This window comes from Stenella coeruleoalba, assembly GCF_951394435.1.
Source record: "Stenella coeruleoalba genome assembly, chromosome: 3".
Taxonomy (NCBI): Eukaryota; Metazoa; Chordata; class Mammalia; order Artiodactyla; family Delphinidae; genus Stenella; species Stenella coeruleoalba.
The window spans coordinates 162,355,004-162,376,261 of record NC_137148.1 but is presented as its reverse complement, the minus strand read 5'-3'; the positions used below and the strand labels follow the sequence as shown (position 1 = coordinate 162,376,261).

The window sequence follows — 21,258 nt, the reverse complement described above, 5'->3', positions numbered from 1 at the left end:
CACTTGCTCAGCTGGGAGCACATGGGTGATGGCTTCCGGGCAGGACAGGAAGCTGGGGGCGACCACTCTCTCTCTGCTCCCCAGGCGGACCGCCCCTCTGCAACATCATGGCCCTGGCCCAGCTTCTCCAGCTTCTGTGTTCACAATCCCACACCCAGGACTTCCCCGGCGGTCCAGTGGTTAAGACTCCACACTTCCAATGCAGGGGGCACGGGTTCGATCTCTGGTGGGGGAAGTTCTGCATGCTGCGCAATGTCGGGGTGGGGGGCGGGGGGGGAAGGTTGCTCCACAATCCCGCCCCCACAGCCTTGCCCACATCGTGGCCACTGCCAGGAACAATGGCAAATAAGGCAGAGGTTGGAGAGGATCCTGGAACCCACAGGTGGGTTGAGGCAGGCGCCAACTCCATTTTATGCACCTTTTCCCAGGGCCACTGCTCCAATCTCTGAGCAGACCCCCTCCCCAAGATCCCCCTAAAACGCCAATCTGATCCTTGGAAACCCTAAAGCCAGCATCTTGCACATTGGGTCCTGTTCTTGTTCTACCAAACTTTTTTTTTTTTTTCAAAGAATGTTTTTTTTAAAAAAATATTTATTTATTTATTTATTTATTTTATTTTGGGTACACCGGGTCTTAGTTTCGGCACGTGGGATCTTCGTTGCGGCACACGGGATCTTTCAGTTGCGGCATGCGGGACCTAGCTCCCCGACCAGGGATCGAACCTGGGGCCCCCCCTGCATTGGGAGCACTGAGTCTTACCCACCGGACCATCAGGGAAGTCCCTGTTCTGCCAAACTTTTGCCCACATGTTTTCCTCCCTTCATCCCAGCTCCCTCCTGGCCACCAGACCCCTGACCCAGGCGCCCCCCGCAACCCTTGCCCAGTAATTCCCATATGTGCCCTGGCCCCAGCCCCCGCCCTGGCAGAGGGAAGTTGGGAGCGACACGGTTCCCCCCACCCACTCCAGCAGTCGCCCGGCAACGGCTCCGATTGCTCTCTCTCGACAAGTGCATCAGCCCACACAGCCTGAGCCGCCAACGCAGCCCAGCCTTGGCGGGAGAACTGCTCAGGGAGGGAGAGATGACACCTCGGGGCCTCACAGGGCCAGGAATGGCGTCCCAGGCAGAAGGCACAGTGCAGGCCGAGGAGAGTGAGGTCAGCAACCGGCTCAGGAGACAAGACATGCACGGAGGAGGGGTTCAGCCTATCCACGGCTCCATGCGCAACTGCTCTGCTGAGCCTATTTCCCCATCTGTATACTTTGCAAAGGTGCATACACAGTGCTCAGCTTTGGGCCTGGCACTGGGTAAATTGTGGCATGTACGTATATTGTCATCTTTCTCCTGACATCACTCACAGGGCCTGGTGCATGGTGGGAGAGCAAGCAATGCCTCTCCAGCGAATTAAATCACCGACATCTGCCAATACCAACAAGCCCAGAGGAGGGAGAGACCAGCTGCACCCATTTCCCAGCCTGGAAAACTGAGGCCACAGATGTCATCAGCCACAAAGATTGTCTTCTAGTCTGAGATGCAAAAGCAAAAGCGAAACCCACAGGTTCCTGCAAAACTTCCTGTCACCACCCCCCCAACACACACACATCCGACAGCCCACATCCTCTTCCAGCCCCTCACCCCCACACTGCACCCCAATGCATCATTTTTCACTTCCAACAGCATTTGGGAAAAACACTGGGATCCTCCCTCTTGCTCTCAGGCAGGGCTTTCTTGAAAACAACCAAATCTGAGATCTCAACGGGGAACTGGGCATCATCTATCATCTGTTCAATTCCCGAGCATCTACTGAGCACCAACTGTATGCTCAGCCCTCCCTGGAGAAGGCCCAGGACCCTGAGAAGCTGCCTCGTTTTTCAATAACCAGCCCTGTGGCACAACAGAGAGTGAGAATTATGTCAGAAAAGAGGCGCCTGAGGCCAGTTTCCTGCACCTGATCCCTGAGGTGCCCATGAGCCTTCTGTGGCTCCCCAGGTTCTGGGAGAAGAGCCTAAACCCTGGATTAGTCATTCAAGGTCCTTCAGCAGCTGGTCCCACCGCCCAGCCTTTGCCTGTGCTCCCCTCTGGTGCCCCGACCAAGCACTGGTGAGACACTCAAGCACAGAGAGGTTAAGGAACTGCCTAAAGGCACACAGCCTGACAGTGGCTGAGCTGGAATTTCAACGCAGGTCCAGCAGAGCTCACAGCCCTCACTTAGCTTCTCTGCCTTTCAGGAGAAACTGAGACTCCACTTTGCTCTGGATAGAACACCGTGATTTCCCCCCACCCCCCCATAACCGACAAACACACCATCCTCCCGCAGCAAATATTTGCTTCTGAACCATCATTTCCGCTGACTGGGCCCCAGGGACTAAACAGCCTCAGTTTTTCCAGGAAGCTCCTCCGCAGGTCTGCCCAGAGGACAGGTTCGAATCCTGATTCAGTCCCAAATCCCTGCTGCTTCTGTCACCACCTGAGCTGCGACCCCGGCGGACAGACATCCCAATTTGGGTAAGGAGCGGTGAAAGGAAGGTGCCTGGGACCCCAGGGGATACCTGGATCCCAGTGCATCCGCCCACTTCCCCCTACCGCCGGACACAGTGGCCCTCCCCGCGCTGCCGAGACACACTTTTGGCAACTCGTGTCTGCTCGGTCGGCCGCCGCGCCTTTGCCCGCGCGAAGCCCCCTACCTCTTGGAGCGCTGCAGCAGCGCGCCCTTGGCCAGGCGGCTCCGGTGGCCGGGCGCCGCCACCGCCGTCCAGTAGCTAGGATCGGACATGCTGCTTCCCTTTGTGCCGCCGCCGCCGCCAGAGGCCCGAGAGGCGCGCGGGCGCAACCAGCGGCGGCGGGACGCGAACCTTCACGGCGGTATCTGCCCCGGGAGCCCCGCGGTGAGGGGCGGGGCACGCGCCGCGGGGCTGGGGGTGGGGGGCGAGGAGGAAGCGCGAGGCCGGGAACGAGGCCTGGAACCCCGCCCAGGACAGCGCGGGGGCGGGGCCTGGCCTGGCGGGGTGGGGCGAGCGACGCGGAAGCAAGACCTGCGAACCCGCGTGCTGGCTGGTGGGCGTGGCGTTGCCATGGCCGCGGGCGGAGGGGCGGGACGTTGCCAGGGTTGCGGGCGGCGGGGGCGGGGCGTTGGCGGTACCTGGATGTAGGGCCTTCGAAGTTGGCTCCCTTCCTTCAAAATGTAAATCCGATCGCGCCCCTTTCTCCCCTACCTCGGCGCTAACCCCTTCTGAGTGCGGCACTCAAGACCCATTCAGCAGCCTGGCCCAGCTCATGCTACTGCACCCACGCTGGCTGTACTTCTTGGAATGCCTTTCCTGCCTGGCAGAATCCAGCGTCCCCTCCTTCAGGAGGTCTTCTCTTGTGTCTGTCCAGCTCTGTCTTCCCCAGGCTTGGGCTCCTTGAGGTCCCAGCATCTTCCAGCACTGGACTGGCACAGAGGGTGTGTTTAGCAAACTGAGTCAGGGCATCTGATATGCTCTTCCTGTCTGTACGACGGGAAAGGCCATCAGCCTGGCTACTATCAGGAATCAGATGCCTGATTTAACTTCTCAAGCCTCAGTATTCTCAACTGTAAGATGGGAGGAAAATGGGGCTGACATTAAGATTACACTGTGCCTCCCAAGAGTGCCTGGTAAACGTTCGATAAACGTTAGCATTAGGCAAACTTCCAGGCCTCTGGTTCCCCATATACACACGTCCCTTTGTGAAAATGTAATAAAATCAGAGGCACAGAAAGTGCCTGGTACAGAGCTGGGGGTACAGTTCATCTTCACTATGGAATGTCTGTGAATTAATGCTTCCTCCTTTCATGACAGCCCCAGGAAGTCAGGGACAGTGTCACCCTGAAGGTGGACCCTCCACAGGCCACACAACACTTTGGGAACCGGCCCAGGCAGGACTGACCTGGATGGAGCCCAGACCCCACATCTGAGAAAACTGAGGCGTACAGGGGGTCTTGCTACCTGATGTGTAGCCCTGACCCTGCCCATCCATCTTGCCACCCATTTTGCTTCTCAAGTCTCAGACTCCCTGCCTTGCTGCCTCCAAGCCCAGTGTCTCCTTCAGGTGGCCCACACGCAGTGGCCCAGATATCCGCTGAGTGTCTCCCCAGGCCTGCTCTCCATGCCCCCCAGACTGGGGCTCAAACAACCCATATCTGGCCACTCATTCACTCAACAAACATTGAGCACCTACTGTGTGTCTGCCCTTGTACTGAACCCTGGGGATGCAGGCCACAAATAATCCCTGCCCCCAGGAGTCCCCAGTCTGGTAGGGGAGGCAGAGAGTGAACAGGAAACAATTAAATGAACAAGTTAATTTCACACACTGAAGTTGAGGAAGGAAAAGCACAGGGGTAAGGCTGGCAAAGGACGACTTTAGCCAGGAGGCCTCTCTGAGGTGACACTGCAGCCAGCAGTGAGACATCGAGAAGGAAGAGGAGCCAGCCATGGAGAAAGAGCATCCCAGGCAGGGAGCACAGCTCATGCAAAGGCCCTGAAGCAGGACTGAGGGGAAGATGCCAGCAAGACTCACCATGTGGGCCTTGTGGGCTACAGGGAGGAGTGCAGTTTTACTGCAGCAGCAACAGGGAGTCATGGAGGATGTGTGAGCAGCGGGAGGGTGTGATCTGGACTATGTCTGTAAACCCCGCCCCCCATGTCTGCCATGAGGAACAGAAGCTGTTGGGGGGCAGGAGTAGAGGCAGCAGGAGGCTAGTGAGGGGCTGTAACAGGGTCTGGGAGGGGAGGACACAGGCCTGGACCAGGGTGGGGCTGTGGAGTAAAGTGGGTGGATTCTGGACTTATTCTGAGGCTAAAGAACAGGCTCCGCTGTGGGGTCATATGTGTAGATGAGGATGAGAGAGGTTACCCATCATCCTCAGGTGCTTAGTCTGAGCCACATACAGGAAACAGAGCCTCCTGCATGGGAGGAATTCGAGGTCCCATAGGTCTGGGGACCCAAGTGGGGATGAAGCCACGGTCTCATGCACCATAGGCTAACATGCTGTGTCCACAAGCTCCCCCTACCATGTGTGCCGGGGACACTTCTGCACACAGTTAGTAAAGGAGCTGCCCATCATCCCCAGCCTGTGCTGCCTACATGCCTCCCACTATGCCCATTGTGTTGGCATCCCCAGCAGCTGCTTCTCCCACGCCCATCTGGCCTCAGTTTCCTCCTCTGCAGAACAGGGCTACAGCTGGCAATCCAGAGGGCCTGTGGCCATGGCAAAGACCTCCCGCGAAAGGCTGGCTGATCAAGTGACCTCTGGTGCCAGCCCCTTGCCCACTAGATCAAGCCCCTCCCCTACTCACACACCCTCCACGGCTCCTCATTTCACAGCAAATTCACACTCCTGGGTAAATCCCTTTCCTAGAGCTCGAATCCTAACTCTGTGCCTCAGACTTTGCCTCTCTCTGCTTGTGCCAGTAACTGTGTAAATAGGAAAGCCCCAGGTGGACATACAGACCCCCATCTCCGACCCCACATTGGTAGGGCTACCCCAGCCCTTCATACCTGCCCATGAGCTGTCCATGCCCCTCCAAGCTCCATACTTTATGTGGTTCCCAGTGCCCTCGGTAGAAAATCCAAATTCTTCCCGTCCTTGGTGTCAAGCCCCCAGAGGGAACACGCCTCTGACAATGCTGTTCCTGCCTGGAACAGCCTCTTTGTTGTCCCCTTGGCCATATGGGCCCAACTCATGACCTTCTCTTCAAACTGCTCCCCCACAACACCACAGGTAGAGCCCTCCCAGCTGCTTCCCATGTGTCTGTGCCACAAGCATTAATTGAGCACCTGATGTACAGCAGGCCCTGCCTGAGGCTATAGGATGACCAGGACAGATCCAGGTCAGGCTTTCAGGGGGCTCTCAAACCTTTGGATGAGAAAAACAACTCAATAATCACACAAGAAAACATGGAAATCACAACCATGATGGGGTCAGGATGAGGGAAATGGATGTGCATAATGGATGCAACTGGGGCTTGGGGGCCTTTATGGTGGGGTGGGGCAGGGGCGGGGAGGTTTAGACACGAAAGGCTTCCTATCTGAGAGCTTGATGGAGACTTGACAAGTGAATAAAGGAGTAAACAGAGAAAACGGAGCTCTGGGCAGGGGGGACAACAAGTGCAAAGGCCCTGAGGCTGGCCAGCTTATATTCTGGCAGTCCAGGAAGCCGCACGGCTAGAATAGGGTGAGCACTGGAGAGGTGGATGGGAGAACGCGGGGCGGGCAGGGTGGTTCATCACAGGAGCTGGACCCACAGGGCCTTGGAGGCCGAGGGGACAAATGTGGGCTTATTCCCCTTGGAGCAGGGGAGGCAGGTACCCATTTCCTTGCCTGGCCCAAGTCAACGGGGCTCTGCTGCCCCCTGGTGGCAAGCAAGGGGCCAGTGGACTCAGCTAGAATCCCAAACTCTCTGCCTCTATTTCCTCCTGGTAAAACTGGCTTATCTGCTCTCAACAGGTCCCTCCCCTCATCTTGTCCTCACCTGAGGTTGAGGCCAAGGACCCAGAGTCAGATCTGGCCTGACACTCTCTTTCAGCGTGCCTCTGGACAATACACTTTGAGGTCCCAAGCCGAGTTTCTCCTCAGCTAAATGGGGGCGACACAGTCTCTGCCTCCCATTGGACACCCCAGCCTGGTCCAGGCCCCACCATCTCCCACCTAGATGTTGCCCTAGCCACTTCCCTGCCTCTGCCACCTCCATTCCTGTCTCCTGTCCCCAGCCAGCCTTTCTTCTCCCAAGGTAGCCACAGGGGCTTTAAAAATCTTGGTCCTGCCTCAGGACCTTTGCATGTGCAGCTCCCTCTGCTTGGTGCTTCCCTTCCCCTAGCTCTGCTCAGGCCTTGGCTCAAACACCACATTAAGAGGTCTCCGTCTGAATGTGTCTTGTTTGTCCATTCCCTTGTTCATTGCCTACTTCCTGAGAACTGACTGAGAGCCTCATGAGGGAGAAACTATGTTCATCTTTTCACAGCTATGCCCTTAGCACCTGGCACACAGTAGATGCCTGCTTAATGAAGGTACTGGCCTGTTGCCCAGCTCCCAGTGTGGGCTCCAAAGTGTTCTCTCTTCTCCCCACTAAAGGCCCATGGGAAGAGTGTGAGCAGCTCATTCATACTAAGGTGTAAATGGTTGATGGGCCATCAAATTCTAGACATCACTGACCTGTACATCTGTCCCCTCCCTGAATTTTTGCCCAAGCTGTGTGAGGCGCCCACTATATCCCTGATGTTCTCTCCCATACAGGGGCAAGATCCTGAGACCCCGCCGTCGCAGAGAGTGGCTCAAACCCTCAACAGACTCTGATGGCAAAGCTGGCCCTGACTTGGCCCCCAGACGTACTGAACCAGGAGAACTGGTGTCTCCTCTCTAAGCCTCAGTTTCTTCCGCTGGGCAATGGGATCAGAAAGGGTGCTTCTCTCCCAGGGTTGCAGAGGGGACAGAAGGAACTTGAGGCACTCAGTCAAGCTGGTTCTTTTCTCCCTATACCACTTGGCCTGGTTGACTTCAGTGCACAGGGCTCTAATGGTGGACTCTCAGAGTTAGGAGTGTGTGTGTGTGTGTGTGTGTGTGTGTGTGTGTGTGTGTGTGTGTGTGTACATTCACAGGGAGGAGCTTTCCGGCCAGCTGAGCTGGATCACAGCACAGGAGGCCAGGCCAATTCAGCAGGGCCCTGAGCAGGCTGGGAACCCAGCACCTGTCTCGAGGAAGTCCTTGGGCAACAGCTCAAGTTCTGGCCTTGCCCTGACCGTCTATCAGAAGGGGGAACCTGCTGCCTATGACTGAATATGGAATTTTCCCATCATGGTCCTAGTGTGGATCACAGTGCCATTTTATGGAGAGGTAAACTGAGGCCCAGAGAGTCCATGTCACCAGCCCACAGTACCTTGCGGGGGAGCTGGGTCTGGGCAGCTTCCAAGTCTCTGGGGTGCCAGGGCGATGTCCGAGCCCCGCCCGCGCGCGCTGTCACTTACCTCCAGGGGTGCAGGCCCAGAGAGGGGCTGCAGGGGCTGCAGGGGCTGCTGGGACTCAGCAAGGACGGGCTCTGGCTGCTTGGAGACAGACTGCAAAGAAAGAGGCCGGGGACGGTGAACCCGGCAACGGCCCCTGCGTGTGGCCGAATGGGGAGACGGGACCGGGGTTGTGGTTTCCTTAGGGAGAAGGGGCCTGAGGCTGGGGATACTAGATCTCGCGCAGGCCGCGAGGGCGGGGCCAGGCCGTTGACCCGGGAGGGCTCCCTGGAGGCGGCGGTGCGACTCGGGGCGACTTGAACAGAGACACGGAAGAAGGGTGGTTGTCAGTCTGCCCCTCTTCCCCCAAATCTCCCCTTCCAGGTCCAAGCACTCACTCGAGGGTCAGCGCCGGGATGTGCAGCTTGTCCCTGCGGGACTTCATGCCGAGGCCGGGGCCGCGTCTACGCGACCGGGTACTGACGGCCCCTTCGTGGCCGCCAAGCCCTGACTGTGTCGCGATCGGACAGACAGACAGACGCGGACAGCGGGACAGTACGCCTGGCAGGCGAGACAGACGCGGAGTGGGGCCTGGGCCGCCGGGTGGTGGTGGGGGGGCGGGCTCTCTCTGTCCCGGGGCGGGGCTCGGAGCCCCGCACCTGCGCGCAGGCACAGACCCGCAGCAAAGGTCGGATTGTGCGAGGCGGGAGCCGCGGTGCCACCCCTCCCGAGCAGGGACGCCGAGGGTGCCGGGTATCGAGCCCCCGAGCTGCACGGCCGGAAAGGAAGGGCAGTCACTGCCTTCTCTGCCGGACTTTTTGCTCCATCAACGGGCCCCGCCCCTTCCCTGTCGAGGCCTTACCTCCGCGCTCACCGAGCCCCGCCCAGCCCCGCCCCCGGGGGGTGTCTCTCGGACACCAATCCACGGTGTGCGTGCCCCACCCCAATCCTCCCACCCGCAGCCGCTCAGCCCAGGCGTTCCCGGCCGCCCGCAGCGGGTGTCACCATCCCGGCGCACACCGGAGGCCCCGACCACGCCTCCAGCACTTTGTTTCCCTGGGTTCCCTCTGCCAGGACAGTCATCCCCGTCATTCATATCCTAATTCAGCCCCACCAGCCTCCTCCCTACACGTGGACCCCTGGCGCTCAGAGCCCCACCCTCCCTCCTGCCCAGCCCAGACTCCGAAGGTTTGCGGTTGTCTGTGTCCGGCCATGGCCCCCTTGAAATCCTGGTTGGACCCAGTCAGGCACACCGCAGGTGGCAAAGACTAGACAGCCCTCAGGGAGTCTTTGTCCTCGTCCTATTCCGTGGCCCAGGACTTTGCCCTCAGTGGTTTGTACTGATTCACGGTCCACTACCCCGCCCCCAGCCTGGGCAAAGGCTGGGGACAGTGCCTGCCTTCCGGGCAGTGTCCAAACCCCTTCCCTACTGGGGTCCTCAGGGCCCTCCCCACCAGGTGCACTACCCCCAGTCCAACAAGAGATGGTCTGGGCTTGGGGGCTACTCTGACACCAGCCCCACCATCAGATTTCAAACTCTCATCCAACCCCCAGGACCTACCCTTTCTCCTCTCCCTCCACCTCCCCTATGCTCACTTCACCCCAGCTACCCCTGTCTCCATGCTGTTTTTCCAGTGCCAAGCTAGTTCGCACCTCAGGACCTTTGACCATGCTGTTCCCTCTGCCTGGAATGCTGTTCCCCTGACACTTTCCCCCTAGCTCTTCCTCCTCTTCCAGATCTAGTCTCAAATGTCACCTCCTCTAAGAGATCCCACATCTTCAGGGCTAAAGCCACCCTCCAGCCCCCTCTGTCTGTCTCTGTTTAATTTCTCCCCTGTATAACATCACTTCATCACTCTCCCCAAGAGAGTGCAAGCTCCACGGGCAGGGTCCAGCATTGACTCGTCACCGTGTCCCCTGTGCCTGGAACAGAGCCCAGCACACAGTAGATCCTAAAAAAATGTTTGTTGAGTGAGTGATTTCACTGAGGCGCAAGGGAATTCCCACCCCCAACTTAGGCAAATGCAGCCTCCAAAGAGGGAGTGTCTGCACTCACACTCCCCCAGACCACCAGTACAAGGCAAACTCCTCCCCCTCCTGGGCTTTGATTTCCCCATCTGTAAACAGGGGAAGGCACTGAACAAATGTTTTTTGAGCTTTTGGGATCTCAAAATGCCAATCACCAGGAACATTAATGTGACCCTGAAGTGTATGATTTTCTGCCGGTGTTCCCCAAAATAGAGTGAGCTTCCTGTCATGGGAGGCATGCAAGCTGGTTCCAGGATACTTGACTGGAATTCTACAGTCTGGACTCTGGATGCCACCTTTTCAAGTTGGTTGCCGTACAGCCAGTGAAACAACCCTTATGCACCTCAGTTTCCTCGTTTGCAAACTGGCATAGTTTGTACCTCACCTCCCAGCCTGTGGTGAGGGCCACGTGAGGCACCTGTGAAGTCCTTTGCAAACACCGGGGCAGGATCAAGGTGAGAAGCTTTGTAGTAATTACTAAATAAATTCACAATTTGGAGGCTGCTGCTGAAATATCTGTGCCCAGGACCACAGGGCCCCACCCAGCCCACTGGCCCCAGGTAAACTCACCCACGTCCCCGGCGCGGTAGGCTCAGCTCCTTCTGAAAAGAAAACAGGGGTCATTCTCAAGGAGACAAACCCTTCACATCCCTAGCTTTCCACCCACCTCATTTCCCAGTTGGACCCTTGTTCACCCTGTTCCAACCAATGCCTCTTTTCTGCTCACCCCACACATTGGACTCAGCCCTGCCTCAGGGCCTTTGCACCAACTGTATCTTCTGCCAGGACCACTTTCCCTCCCTTCTGGTGCTTGTTAATTGAAGCTCTTCCTTCAGGTTTCAGCTCAAGTGTCCCTCCCTCTAGGAAGCCCTTTCAGATTCCCAATCTACCTCCCTTCTCAGCTCCCCTACTTGCATTTTTTAAAAGTCATTATTCAAAATAAATTAGTTATATTTACAAAGAAGTATGTCAGTAGTGGCTAAATACTAATAATCTATTGAGAAAAGGGAGATTCCTTAGTCATCCTCACCCTGTCCCCTCCCAGATCTGAAAGCCATTCCCCGCTCACCTTCTGCAGAATCTATGCAGGTTTGGGTCCTGGTCATTTGTGGGGGCTGGGCACACTGACCAGTGACTCCCTACTGAAGACTCTTTTAGAGCTCAGCAAGCCGATCTGCACCAACCCTGGGTGTCCTCACCATATATAGGGCAGAAAGCCCTGTGCTTGGGTTCCACTGTGACCCCAGAGTCCACCCTCAAATATGGCTTGCCCAAGAGGGCTTTTTAATTCTCAAAAGGCTGTGTGGCACAAGTTTAGAATCTGAGGACACCCAGACCTGGGTCCAGATCTATCATCTGTTCTTTCCTGGCCGTGGAACCTTGAGCCAAGTGACTGGTACTACCTGTGCTTTGGTTTCCCCATCTGTAATTTGGAGATAACGTAAGAGGGTTCTGGGGTAAAAATGATCAGAAATTATTGTTGTTGTGTTACTGTTGAGCTCAGCAAGGGCCTTCGCAGACTATCGCAATACTTGCTAAATTTTACGCACATTTACTGAGCCGCTACTACTCATCAGGAGCAGAGGCCTTTTTACAGGCGGGGAAACTGAGGCGCGGAGGGCAGCAGCTGCCCCCATCTCTCGACGGAGGTAGGGCCGGGAATCCAGGTCTCTGGACACCACAAACACACACACACACACACACACACACACACACACACACACACAGACACACACACACACACACACACACACACACACACAGGCGGTTGCGCCGAGGATGCAGGACTATTTTTACCTCGGTGGGCTCAGGGCTGCCCACATCCAGAGTTGGGCGTTCGTCATGGCAACCAATGATGTCATCAGCCCCCGCAGCCAATTGGAGGGGGCCGGAAGCTGCTGGGCTCGGGATGACAGGGCTGGGAGGGGTTAACAGGGTCTCCAGGCAGGGGAAGAGGAGGATCTGCGGGGGTGGGGCGTCGCCCTGAGGCTGGACCCCCGCTACCTTGAGCTCAGAAAATCAAGTCAGAGCCCTTCAAGGTGGGAGGAGGCTCACCTGCCACCCTGAGGTCCCCTTGTTTGCTTGAATACCTCTGGGGATGGAGAGCTCACTATCATTCTGTGCAAACGTTCATGGACCCACCACCACCACCACCACCATTAGGGTCTCCTTCGGCCCCCTCCGGTTGTTATGAGATCTCATGCCGCTTCCTCCTCCCCTACTAACCCGCAAAACAGTGAGGAGCTGGGATCTGAACTCAGGGGTTCTTGCTGTGCCCACACATGCCGCCCCCCCCCACACCCCATCCCAGCCATTTCCTTCCAAAACACGGACAGTCCTGGGTTCCCAGTCTGGCTCCCTAATCTGGGCTGTGTGATCCCCGACAAACGACTTCACCCGTCTGTGCCTCAGTTTCCTCCTTTGGAAAATGGTCCAGTTACATAGGGCCCTGGGAGGAATCAAGTAGCAGGCTCAGGGCCTGGCGCTGGGGGAAGCTTTGATCAATCAGAGCCCACACAATGATTTTGTGAGGTTAATAACTACCAATTTAACCACAAATTTTAATTTACTTCCAAAATACAAAAAGATGTGAAGTGGCACAGAGAGGTGAGGTCAGCAGCCCCCCTACAAAGGCTCAGTGGAACGCTGGGCCCACATGGAACTCTCCCGGCACCACCCCCGGACCCTCTGCTCCCTGCGCCATCTGCTTCTGCCTTCAGCCCCCTCTTTGCCAGCTGTTCCTCAGCGAGTGGCTCCCGCCTAGGAAGGGGGTGGGGGTGGGGGTGGTCTAACCCCCCCGGAACTGCCCTTTAAAGATAATATTTATGGCATCCTCTTCTGGGCTTGACTGGGCTGGGAGATGCTGCCTCCTCACCAGAAGCCTCAGCTCCACCCCGAGGAACCCACATTCTGAAGGAGACAGGGTAGGGCATGGACACCCCCATACTGGAGGCATTAGTAGGGACCCAGAGGAAGAGAAGGGGCTGGAGGGAGAGGGGAGCCAAAGGAGTTCCAGGAGGAGGGCTTCAGGCTGGGCTAGCAGGCTAGTGGGAAACAGTAGGGTGGAGGTGGGACTCAGCCCAGTGGGCACCAAGTCTCATAGGAAGTTGGCAGCTGGAGCGAAGAAAGAGAGGTCAGCAGGGACCACATGGCACCAGCCGGAGGGCTTCCTGGAGGAGGAGAATAGTTGGAACTGGGCCGTGAGGATGTCAGATGGACCTTCCAGGGAGCTTCCCCAGCAGCAGGAGAGACAAAGTCCAGACAGACTGGACACCTTCCCTGTCCCTGGATGCTCTCTTTGGGGATCTGCTTTTAAAATTCTGTCGTTTGTTAAGCAAAGGGCAAAGTGGGAGATGATGAAAAAAATGATAAAATAATAGTGGTAGTAGTCCTAGTAATAACAGCTTACGTTAACTGGCGCCTACAAATGCTACACAGAAGACTGAGCTTAACCCAAACCAGAAAGGGCCAGTCTCCACCTCTTCCCCTTACCCACAGCCAATGCAAACTGGTGGTCCACAGGCCAAGCCAGGTCCTGTTTACAACCTCCTAGTACTCAGTCAACCGCATGCCCTGCATTGCCACAGTCAGATTGGCCAGGATACCCACAGCTATTGTCTGGACTGGCCAATCAACACCTGACTTCCTCAAGCTTTTATGAATTGACTCTTTGACCTTTGGCAAGGATCACCCTCCAGGGTATCTGATTGGCTCTGACCTGATTGGCTGGGGGCGCTCTGGGCTCCAATTAAAGGAGTGTGTGACTGATGCCCCAAACCAAGGCCCTCAACATCTTTGCATCCTCAAGTGCCAGAACACTTAGAATTCCAACTCCCTGACTTCCTGGGTGCTATTTTCCTTCTCTGAGCCTCAGTTTCCCCTTGTGAAAAATAAGGCTAATAATCTCTTGGGCTGTTGGAGAACTACATGCATGTACAGTGCTTAGCATTTGTAGATGCCCCTTAATGTGAGCAGTTATTTACACTTCTACTGTTATTTTAAAAATTATTTTCATGTGTCTCCTACTTGGTCCTTTACTCTAGATGCCTTCCTGGCTTCTGGCCCCCTTTTTGGCCCCCACCTGCTCCAGAGGAGTCTTTCAAAGCGCTCAGATCTGACATGGCCTCCCCTGTTCCATCACCTTCCATAGCTCCCAATCACCCTAGGAAGAAAGTCTAACCTCTTCAAAATCGGCGCTGGAAGCCCTGGAAGCAGATGGTCCCATCTCACATGCCCAGTTCTAGCGCTAAGAAATGGCTTCTAGCTTCCCCATAAATACATATGGTTGCATACCTCTGGGCATTCGCACGTGCTGTTCCCTCTGTCCAGAATGCCCTCACTCAACTGGGCAAACCCTACTTGCCCCTCCGCCTCCTTGGATGGAGGCCTGCCGGTATGGGGTTGAGCTGCAGGGAGAGCCAGATCTGCCTGGGTTCAAATCCTCTGTCGCCTTACACACTGTGACACCTGGACAGAGGCTATGATTCTATGAGCCTCAGTTTTCCCATTTGTAACATGGGACTCGTCATCAGGGAATGGGTGCCTCTTCCCCATGGAACAGCAACCCCCCCCGTTTCTGACGTCAGCTGCACCCCCCATTCGCCTACCCGAAGGCGGTTTCTCTATTTTAAGAGGCTGCAGGCAGGGCTCAATTCTATCTGGGGCTCCGGGCGGGGCTTGTTTCCCCACAACACCCCACTGCAAACCAGTCCTGCTGCACCCCCTCCTCTATGCTCAGGCCCCCGACTCCTGCCTCTGGCAACGGCCCCTCCCCCCCCGCATGTCCTCAGGGTCTCTGCCTCGCAGCTCTACCCACACCCTCCCTGACTCCCAACCGAAACACATGTGGCTCTTCCTTCACCTCCCAACAAGTTCGCAGTTCCGCAGCCCGGGTTCAAGGCCTGCCTTTCCCCTCCCTCCTCGGCCTCAGTGCCCACCTCCCCACCCCATCCCCTACTTTCTAGCTTCTCTGAGCCTCATTCATTTCCCCAAACACCTGCTCCCTGCCCTGCCACCAGTGGCTGCTTCCTCTGTCCCAAGGCCACCCAGCAACCCTCGGTTCAGCCGCCTTCTCCAGGGGTGCCCGAGCGTGCCCCATCGCAGCTGACACCTGTGCGGGGTCACTGCTGCTCAGGCATTCGTCTCCCCCAACAGGCTGGGAGATCCAGGAGGGCGGTTCCAGGGGTGAATCCTCCCATCCCCCACCTCTCCAGGGGGGCGGGGGTGGGGTGGGACGGGGGACTACAGCAGGCACTCAATAAATGTTTGTTGGGTAAATGATGAATCCCGGGTTCCTCCACTTGCAACTGGTGGCTTCTTACAGTTGTGGTCTAAGCCCCAGAGGGAAACGGCTAGATTGTCTAAATTCCCACTGGATGGATGGGGACACTGAGGTCCAGAGAGGTCAAGGAAGTTGCCGCCGCGGGGTCACGTGCGTTAGAATGTCAGCCTCTCCTAGGTCTGATGCCTTTTTTGCTTATCTCCTGGTGGCGCTGCCTCCCGAACGCAAACCCGGGGCCAGTGGTCAGAAAAGGAGGGCCCTTCTAATGAATGGGGAAACTGAGGTCGGGAGACCCAAGAGTGCCTCCCAACGCCTCAGCCCCCCCCCCCCCCCCAGGCCACAGAGCCAGCTGGCAGTGGCTTGTGCACCTGAGAGCTGGTTAAGGTCGCTGGACTGAATCCCTGCTGTGCGACCTGGGGTTTGTGACTTTCCCAGACTCCAGCCTCAGTTTCCTGATCTGACGAAAGGGCGGACTGACATCCCCAGCCTCCCCAGCTTGCCTTAGGGGTGAGCTGAGGCAGGGCTGCGGTGGCGCTGCGAAGGCACGAGGCATGTATTAATACACATTAATTAATATTAATATAGCACTAGTAAAAGTATTGACACAACGAGATGAACTTATGGTGAGCGCTCAGAGGCTGTCGCTGCAAATATGATTAGAGCTGCTGGTGGAGAGGTCGAAACCTCAGCCCCTTTCTCCCACGGAGCCTCAGTTTCTCCATATGTCAAATGGACATACCCTCTTCCCAACAGGCGAAAAGCACTTTGAGATGCGGGTGGACAAGTGGGAGTCTCCGGAGCGCGCACCTCCCTCCGCCTCAGTTTCCCCTGGTCCGCCAAAGCCCCGAGCCCGGCACCCAAGCAGGTTCGCCAAAGCCCCGACCCCGGCACCCAAGCAGGTTCACTCCGCCCGCGCCCTCTGCCCGCCCGCGCAGGGGCCTCACCTGGAGCCCACGGCGCCGCAGGAGGCTCGGCTCGTCCATCGCCGGCTAGTCCGCAATGCTCGCTTGCGCCCTGCCCCGTCTCAGTCTGCCAGGCCCCGCCACACCCTGCCGTTGGCCAAAGCGGTCAGCTGACGAGGCCTGACCCCGCCCCTCTCCGAGAGCCGGTCTCGAAAGGCCCGCCCCCTTCGAGCGAGCCTGCCCCGCCCTTTCAGGCCCCGCCCCACCCCTAGAGCCTAGAAGTAAACATTTTTCAATGAATCTTCCTAGAAGGGAGAGTTATCCCCATTTTGCAAAAGAGGAAACTGAGGCTCAGAAAAGTTAATCCATGTTCCCCGCCCCGGGGGGCACACAACAAGGGTGAGGCGAGTGGGGCACTCACGTCTGTGCAAAATTTAAGAAGCGCCCACAAAAAAAGTCAGTAATGAAGATACACAACATTTTAATACAACAGTTTAACAAATCGAAACGAATACAAAAATGCATGATGAGCTAGACATGAACATTTTAAATAAAAACAGGATCAGACTCTGCCCTTGCACGACCCTGCCTGCTTGCCTCACTCCAATCCTGGCCCTTGTCCCAATAAAACTTTATTTACAAGAATAGGTGGCCACTGTAGTTACCAGTTTCTTTTTTGAGGATGGCTGCCTTTGCCGAGCGCCAATTGGGCACCCAACTAAATGCCTCATGAGGACCTCCTCTCACAGGTATCTGGTGATAATTGTTCAGCCTGACTTTGCAGAAGGGAAAGGGAGGCTGGGAAAAGCCCAAAGTCCCAAGATGGCACCCATATTCTCTCTTTCACTGGGACTCCCACTGTCTCTGCAGCTGCAGGGTCCCTTGGTTACCAACTGTTCGACCTGGACATTAGAGTATGTTCTCAGATTGGAGGGAACCCTAGCTAAGGTCTCTGGCTAATCGCCTGTGAGGTACAGTAGTGTCCCACCAAGTTATGGTGGCCAGATTGAGCACATAAAAATACAGGACTCCAAGGCCAAATTTGCTTTTCTCACACACGGTTTGAAATTGACATGTAATTTACCTATCATAAAATTCACCTTTTTAAAGTGTACAATTCTGTGGTTTTTAAACATATACACAGAGATGTGCAATCATCACCACTATCTAATTCCAGAACACTTTCAGCACCCCCAAAAGAAACCCTATACCAGTGAGCAGTCACTCCCCATTCTCCCTCCCCCAGCCCCTGTTAAAGACCAATCTTTCTGTCCCTGTGGATCTGCCTGTCCTGGACATTTCACATAAATGAAATCATACAACATGTGGCCTTTTGTGTCTGGCTTCTTTCACTCAGCAAGACGTTTTCAAGATTCATCCTCAAAAAAAAAAAAAAAAAACAAAAAACAAAGATTCATCCTCGTTGCAGCAAACGCCACTACTTCATTCCTTTTTATGGCTGAATAATATTTCATTGCATGGATAGACACATTTTCTTTACTCATTCATCCATTAGTGGACATCTGAGTTTTTCCACTTTCTGGCTATTGTGAAGAGTGCTTCTATGAACATTCATGTACAACTTTTTGTGTGGACATATGCTTTCGATTCTCTTGGGTATATACCTAGGAGTGGAATTCCTGGGTCCTGTGGTAACTCTACATTTAAATATTCTCAAAAACTACCAGACCGTTTTCCAAAGCAGCCACTGTTATGGGTTGAATTGCATTCTCCCAAAATTCATAAGTTGAAATCCTCACCCCCAGTACCTCGGAATTTGATTGTATTTGGAGATAAGGCCTTTAAAGAGGTAATTAACGAAAATGAGGTCATGTGGGTAGATCCGAATCCAATGTGACTGGTGTCTTTATAAGAGGAGATTAGTATACAAACTTGTACAAGGGAAGTGACTATGTGAAGACACAGGGAAAAGATACCATCTTCAAGCCGTTGGAGAGAGACCCTGGAAGAAATCAAACCTGCCGACACCTGGATCTTGGACTTCTAGCCTCCAAAACTATAATAAAGTAAATTTCTGTTGTTGAAATCACTCTGTGATTTCAGTCTGTGATACTTTGTTATGGTAGCTCTACCAAACTAATACAGACACCTGGTTAAATTTAATTTCACATAAACAATGAATACTTTTTCAGTATATGTCCTGTGCAATAATTGGGACATAGATATGCTAAAAAGCTATGTGTTATTTATCTGAAATTCTAATTTAACTGGATGTTGTGTGTTTTATCTGACAACCCTACAATAAATGGACTTCATCTGGAGCTTGCATACCCCAGGTGATGGTAAGCTCACACCCTACCATGGCCAACTTTCTGTCTCTGGCTAGTTCTGCCTAAAAGTTCTGTAATCCAGGCTGGGGTGGACATGTGACCTAGAGTCCTTATCCATCTCAGTCACTGTGATTGATTCAAGATGGAGATGTGACTCAAGCTCAGTCAATCATAGTCTTCCCTGGGACTTTGGCTGGAACCCTGAGGAAAGAGAGGTTCCGTGTACCAGAGGTGGTTGGGCTGGACAGATGGGGAGCTGCTGGAGGGGAAGCCACCAGAGAGGTCTCAAATGCCTGTGATCTATCTGGAGAACTTCTTCCCAGAACCCCTTCCCAAATGACCTCTTCAAAGGGCAACAGGGAGCATTTATTGACTGACCGACTGGAGGACTGACTGAATGCAATTTTTCCACGGTGAACACCTATCCTTCAAAATCCACTTCAAATTCTCTTTGAGAAGCATCAGAGAACATTTATTGAATGAATAAATAGATTTTTTCTTGCAAACTTCTACACATCCATCAAAACCCTCCTCAAATATCTCCATGAAGAGTATCAGGGAGTGTAATCAGGGAGTGAATGAATGAGTTCTTTTCTTGGTAACCTATGTATTCTTTTTTAAAAAAATAAATACATGTACTTATTTACTTTTAAATTTTTATTTATTTATTTTTGGCTGCGTTGGGTCTTCGTTACGGTGCGCGGGCTTCTCATTGCGGTGGCTTCTCGTTGTGGAGCACGGGCTTCAGTAGTTGTGACACGCGGACTCGGTAGTTGTGGCTCGCGGGCTCTAGAGTGCATGCTCAGTGGTTGTGGCACACGGGCTTAGTTGCTCTGGGACATGTGGGATCTTCCCAGGTCAGGGATCGAACCTGTGTCCCCTGCATTGGCAGGTGGATTCTTAACCACTGCACCACCAGGGAAGTCCCACCTATGTATTCTTTTTTGGGGGGGTGCGGGTGGGGCCCCACACTGCACGGCGTGCAGGATCTTAGTTCCCCGACCAGGGATCGAGCACCTGCCCCCTGCAGCGGAGGTGCGGAGTCTTAACCACTGAACCACCAGGGAAGTTCCCCTATGTATTCTTTTTAAAAAAATCGAATTATAGGGCTTCCCTGGTGGCGCAGTGGTTGAGAGTCCGCCTGCCGATGCAAGGGACACGGGTTCGTGCCCCGGTCCGGGAAGGTGCCACATGCCGCGGAGCGGCTAGGCCCATGAGCCATGGCCGCTGAGCCTGTGTGTCCGGAGACTGTGCTCCGCAACGGGAGAGGCCACAACAGTAAGAGGCCCGCGTACCGAAAAAAAAAAAAATTGAATTATAATTGACCTACAACATTATGTTAGTTCCAGGTGCACAATATATTGATTTGATATTTCTGTATCTTACAAAATGATCACCACTATGTATTCTTTAAAACATCCTCAACTGATCCTCTGGAGGCCTCAGGAAGTCCTGGTTGAGTAAATGAGAAATGTTCTTATTGGTGAAAAATGTTCTTATTAATAAATGTGTTTGTTAAATGAACTCATGGATTTTCTCCTTGCCAACTCCTACTCATCCTTCAAGATCCTCCTTAGATGCCCCTCAGGGGCACCAGGTCTCTTGACCACATGGAGAGAAGCTCAGCCCTTCTCGGGCTAAAGGTTACTACCCGTCCTTCCCCCAGAAGGCGGAAGCTGAGGGGGTGGGGAAGTTCTGTGGTTCTTCCCATTACCATTTCCTGGGGAGGGGGGCCTATGACCCTATCCTTCCTGCCTCTCCCTCCCCCCAGTTTGTGGGGCATCTGAAAGTGGGACAGCTCTGGGGACATATCCCAGGTGTGCTTCTGGGGCAGCTGGGAGGGCTTCCTGGAGTAGGTGGCAGGCAGGCCAAGAGAGGTGGGAGTATAAAGATTTGGCACGGGGAAGGTGGGCTGCGGTGAACCTCAAGGTGAGCTTCCAACTGTGACTTCAAAAAGGGTAGAAACAACACCTGACAAGTGGCTGGAATCCTTCTCACACTCCTGCCGTAGCTCCTTGGGAAAAAGCTCTTGGGAAAAAGCCCAGCCCTTCAGCCCAGCACTCAAGGCCCTGGCCCCCCTTACCATCTTCATCTCTCCCATGGAGCCCCAGACCTGCCACGTTCATCTTGCTGTTCCCCAAATCATGTCCCCCGAACTTTTGCCTCTTCTGTGACCTCTGCCGGGAATGCCCTTTAATTCTACAAAGCCAGTTCAAGACCTCCTTACTCTGGGCAGCCCTCCCTGGTCCCCTGCAGGGCCCCCTTAACCTCTGCCCCTCCCTGCACCCAGCCCCTGACCTCAAGGAGCTGGGGGCGTCTGTGTCCAGCTCTGCCCCACCCCCCTTGATGTTTTTCCAGTGACTGCTCTAACTTTGGGGGGATGGGAAAGAGGTGTGACAAGAGCAGAGGCCACTGCGAGCCCCCAAAGAATGATAAATCATACTGGCTGTCTGGTGGGCAGCAACCCTCTTTTATCCACACTCTAGCCCATTTGCAGATGGGGAAGCTAAGGCCTGGGAGGCCCAAATTTCGGAAGGGGGGTTGGTGGGAGGTAGGGAGTAGCCCTGGGGCATGGGTCTTACTCTGGAAGGTGCAAAGCTCAGCCCCGCTGTGGAGGGTGCCCTGCCTCAGGGTTTGCATCCATGTTTTCACCTCTAGCTGGGACCCTGAGTGGTCTGGGTGTCTCTGGACTCAGTTTCTCCATCTGCAAAATAGGGCATCTGATGTAGGGGTCTCAGGATCATTGAGAGGTGGGCCATGGGTTTACCCCTATCTCCAATGGTCCCTTCTATCTTTATGTTT

The 21,258-nt window shown here is 54.8% G+C and overlaps 1 protein-coding gene across 3 annotated transcripts in view; it reads right to left on the bottom strand.

Moving 5' to 3' along the window:
- MAST3 (microtubule associated serine/threonine kinase 3) overlaps window positions 1–16,246 on the bottom strand; it is a gene marked incomplete at its 5' end in the record, with an annotated part of 37,852 nt that extends 21,606 nt beyond the window's left edge. Inside the window, 3 exons of one of the 3 annotated variants that reach the window (XM_079918455.1) lie at window positions 7,979–8,068; window positions 10,553–10,584; window positions 16,208–16,246. In XM_079918455.1, the coding sequence (XP_079774581.1) occupies window positions 7,979–8,068; window positions 10,553–10,584; window positions 16,208–16,246 (161 nt within the window). Of the gene's footprint in view, window positions 1–2,683; window positions 2,925–7,978; window positions 8,069–10,552; window positions 10,585–16,207 lie in introns of those variants that run through there. The other 2 variants (XM_079918454.1, XM_079918453.1) reach the window with 2 other exon arrangements.
- Window positions 16,247–21,258: the final 5,012 nt, after the last annotated feature.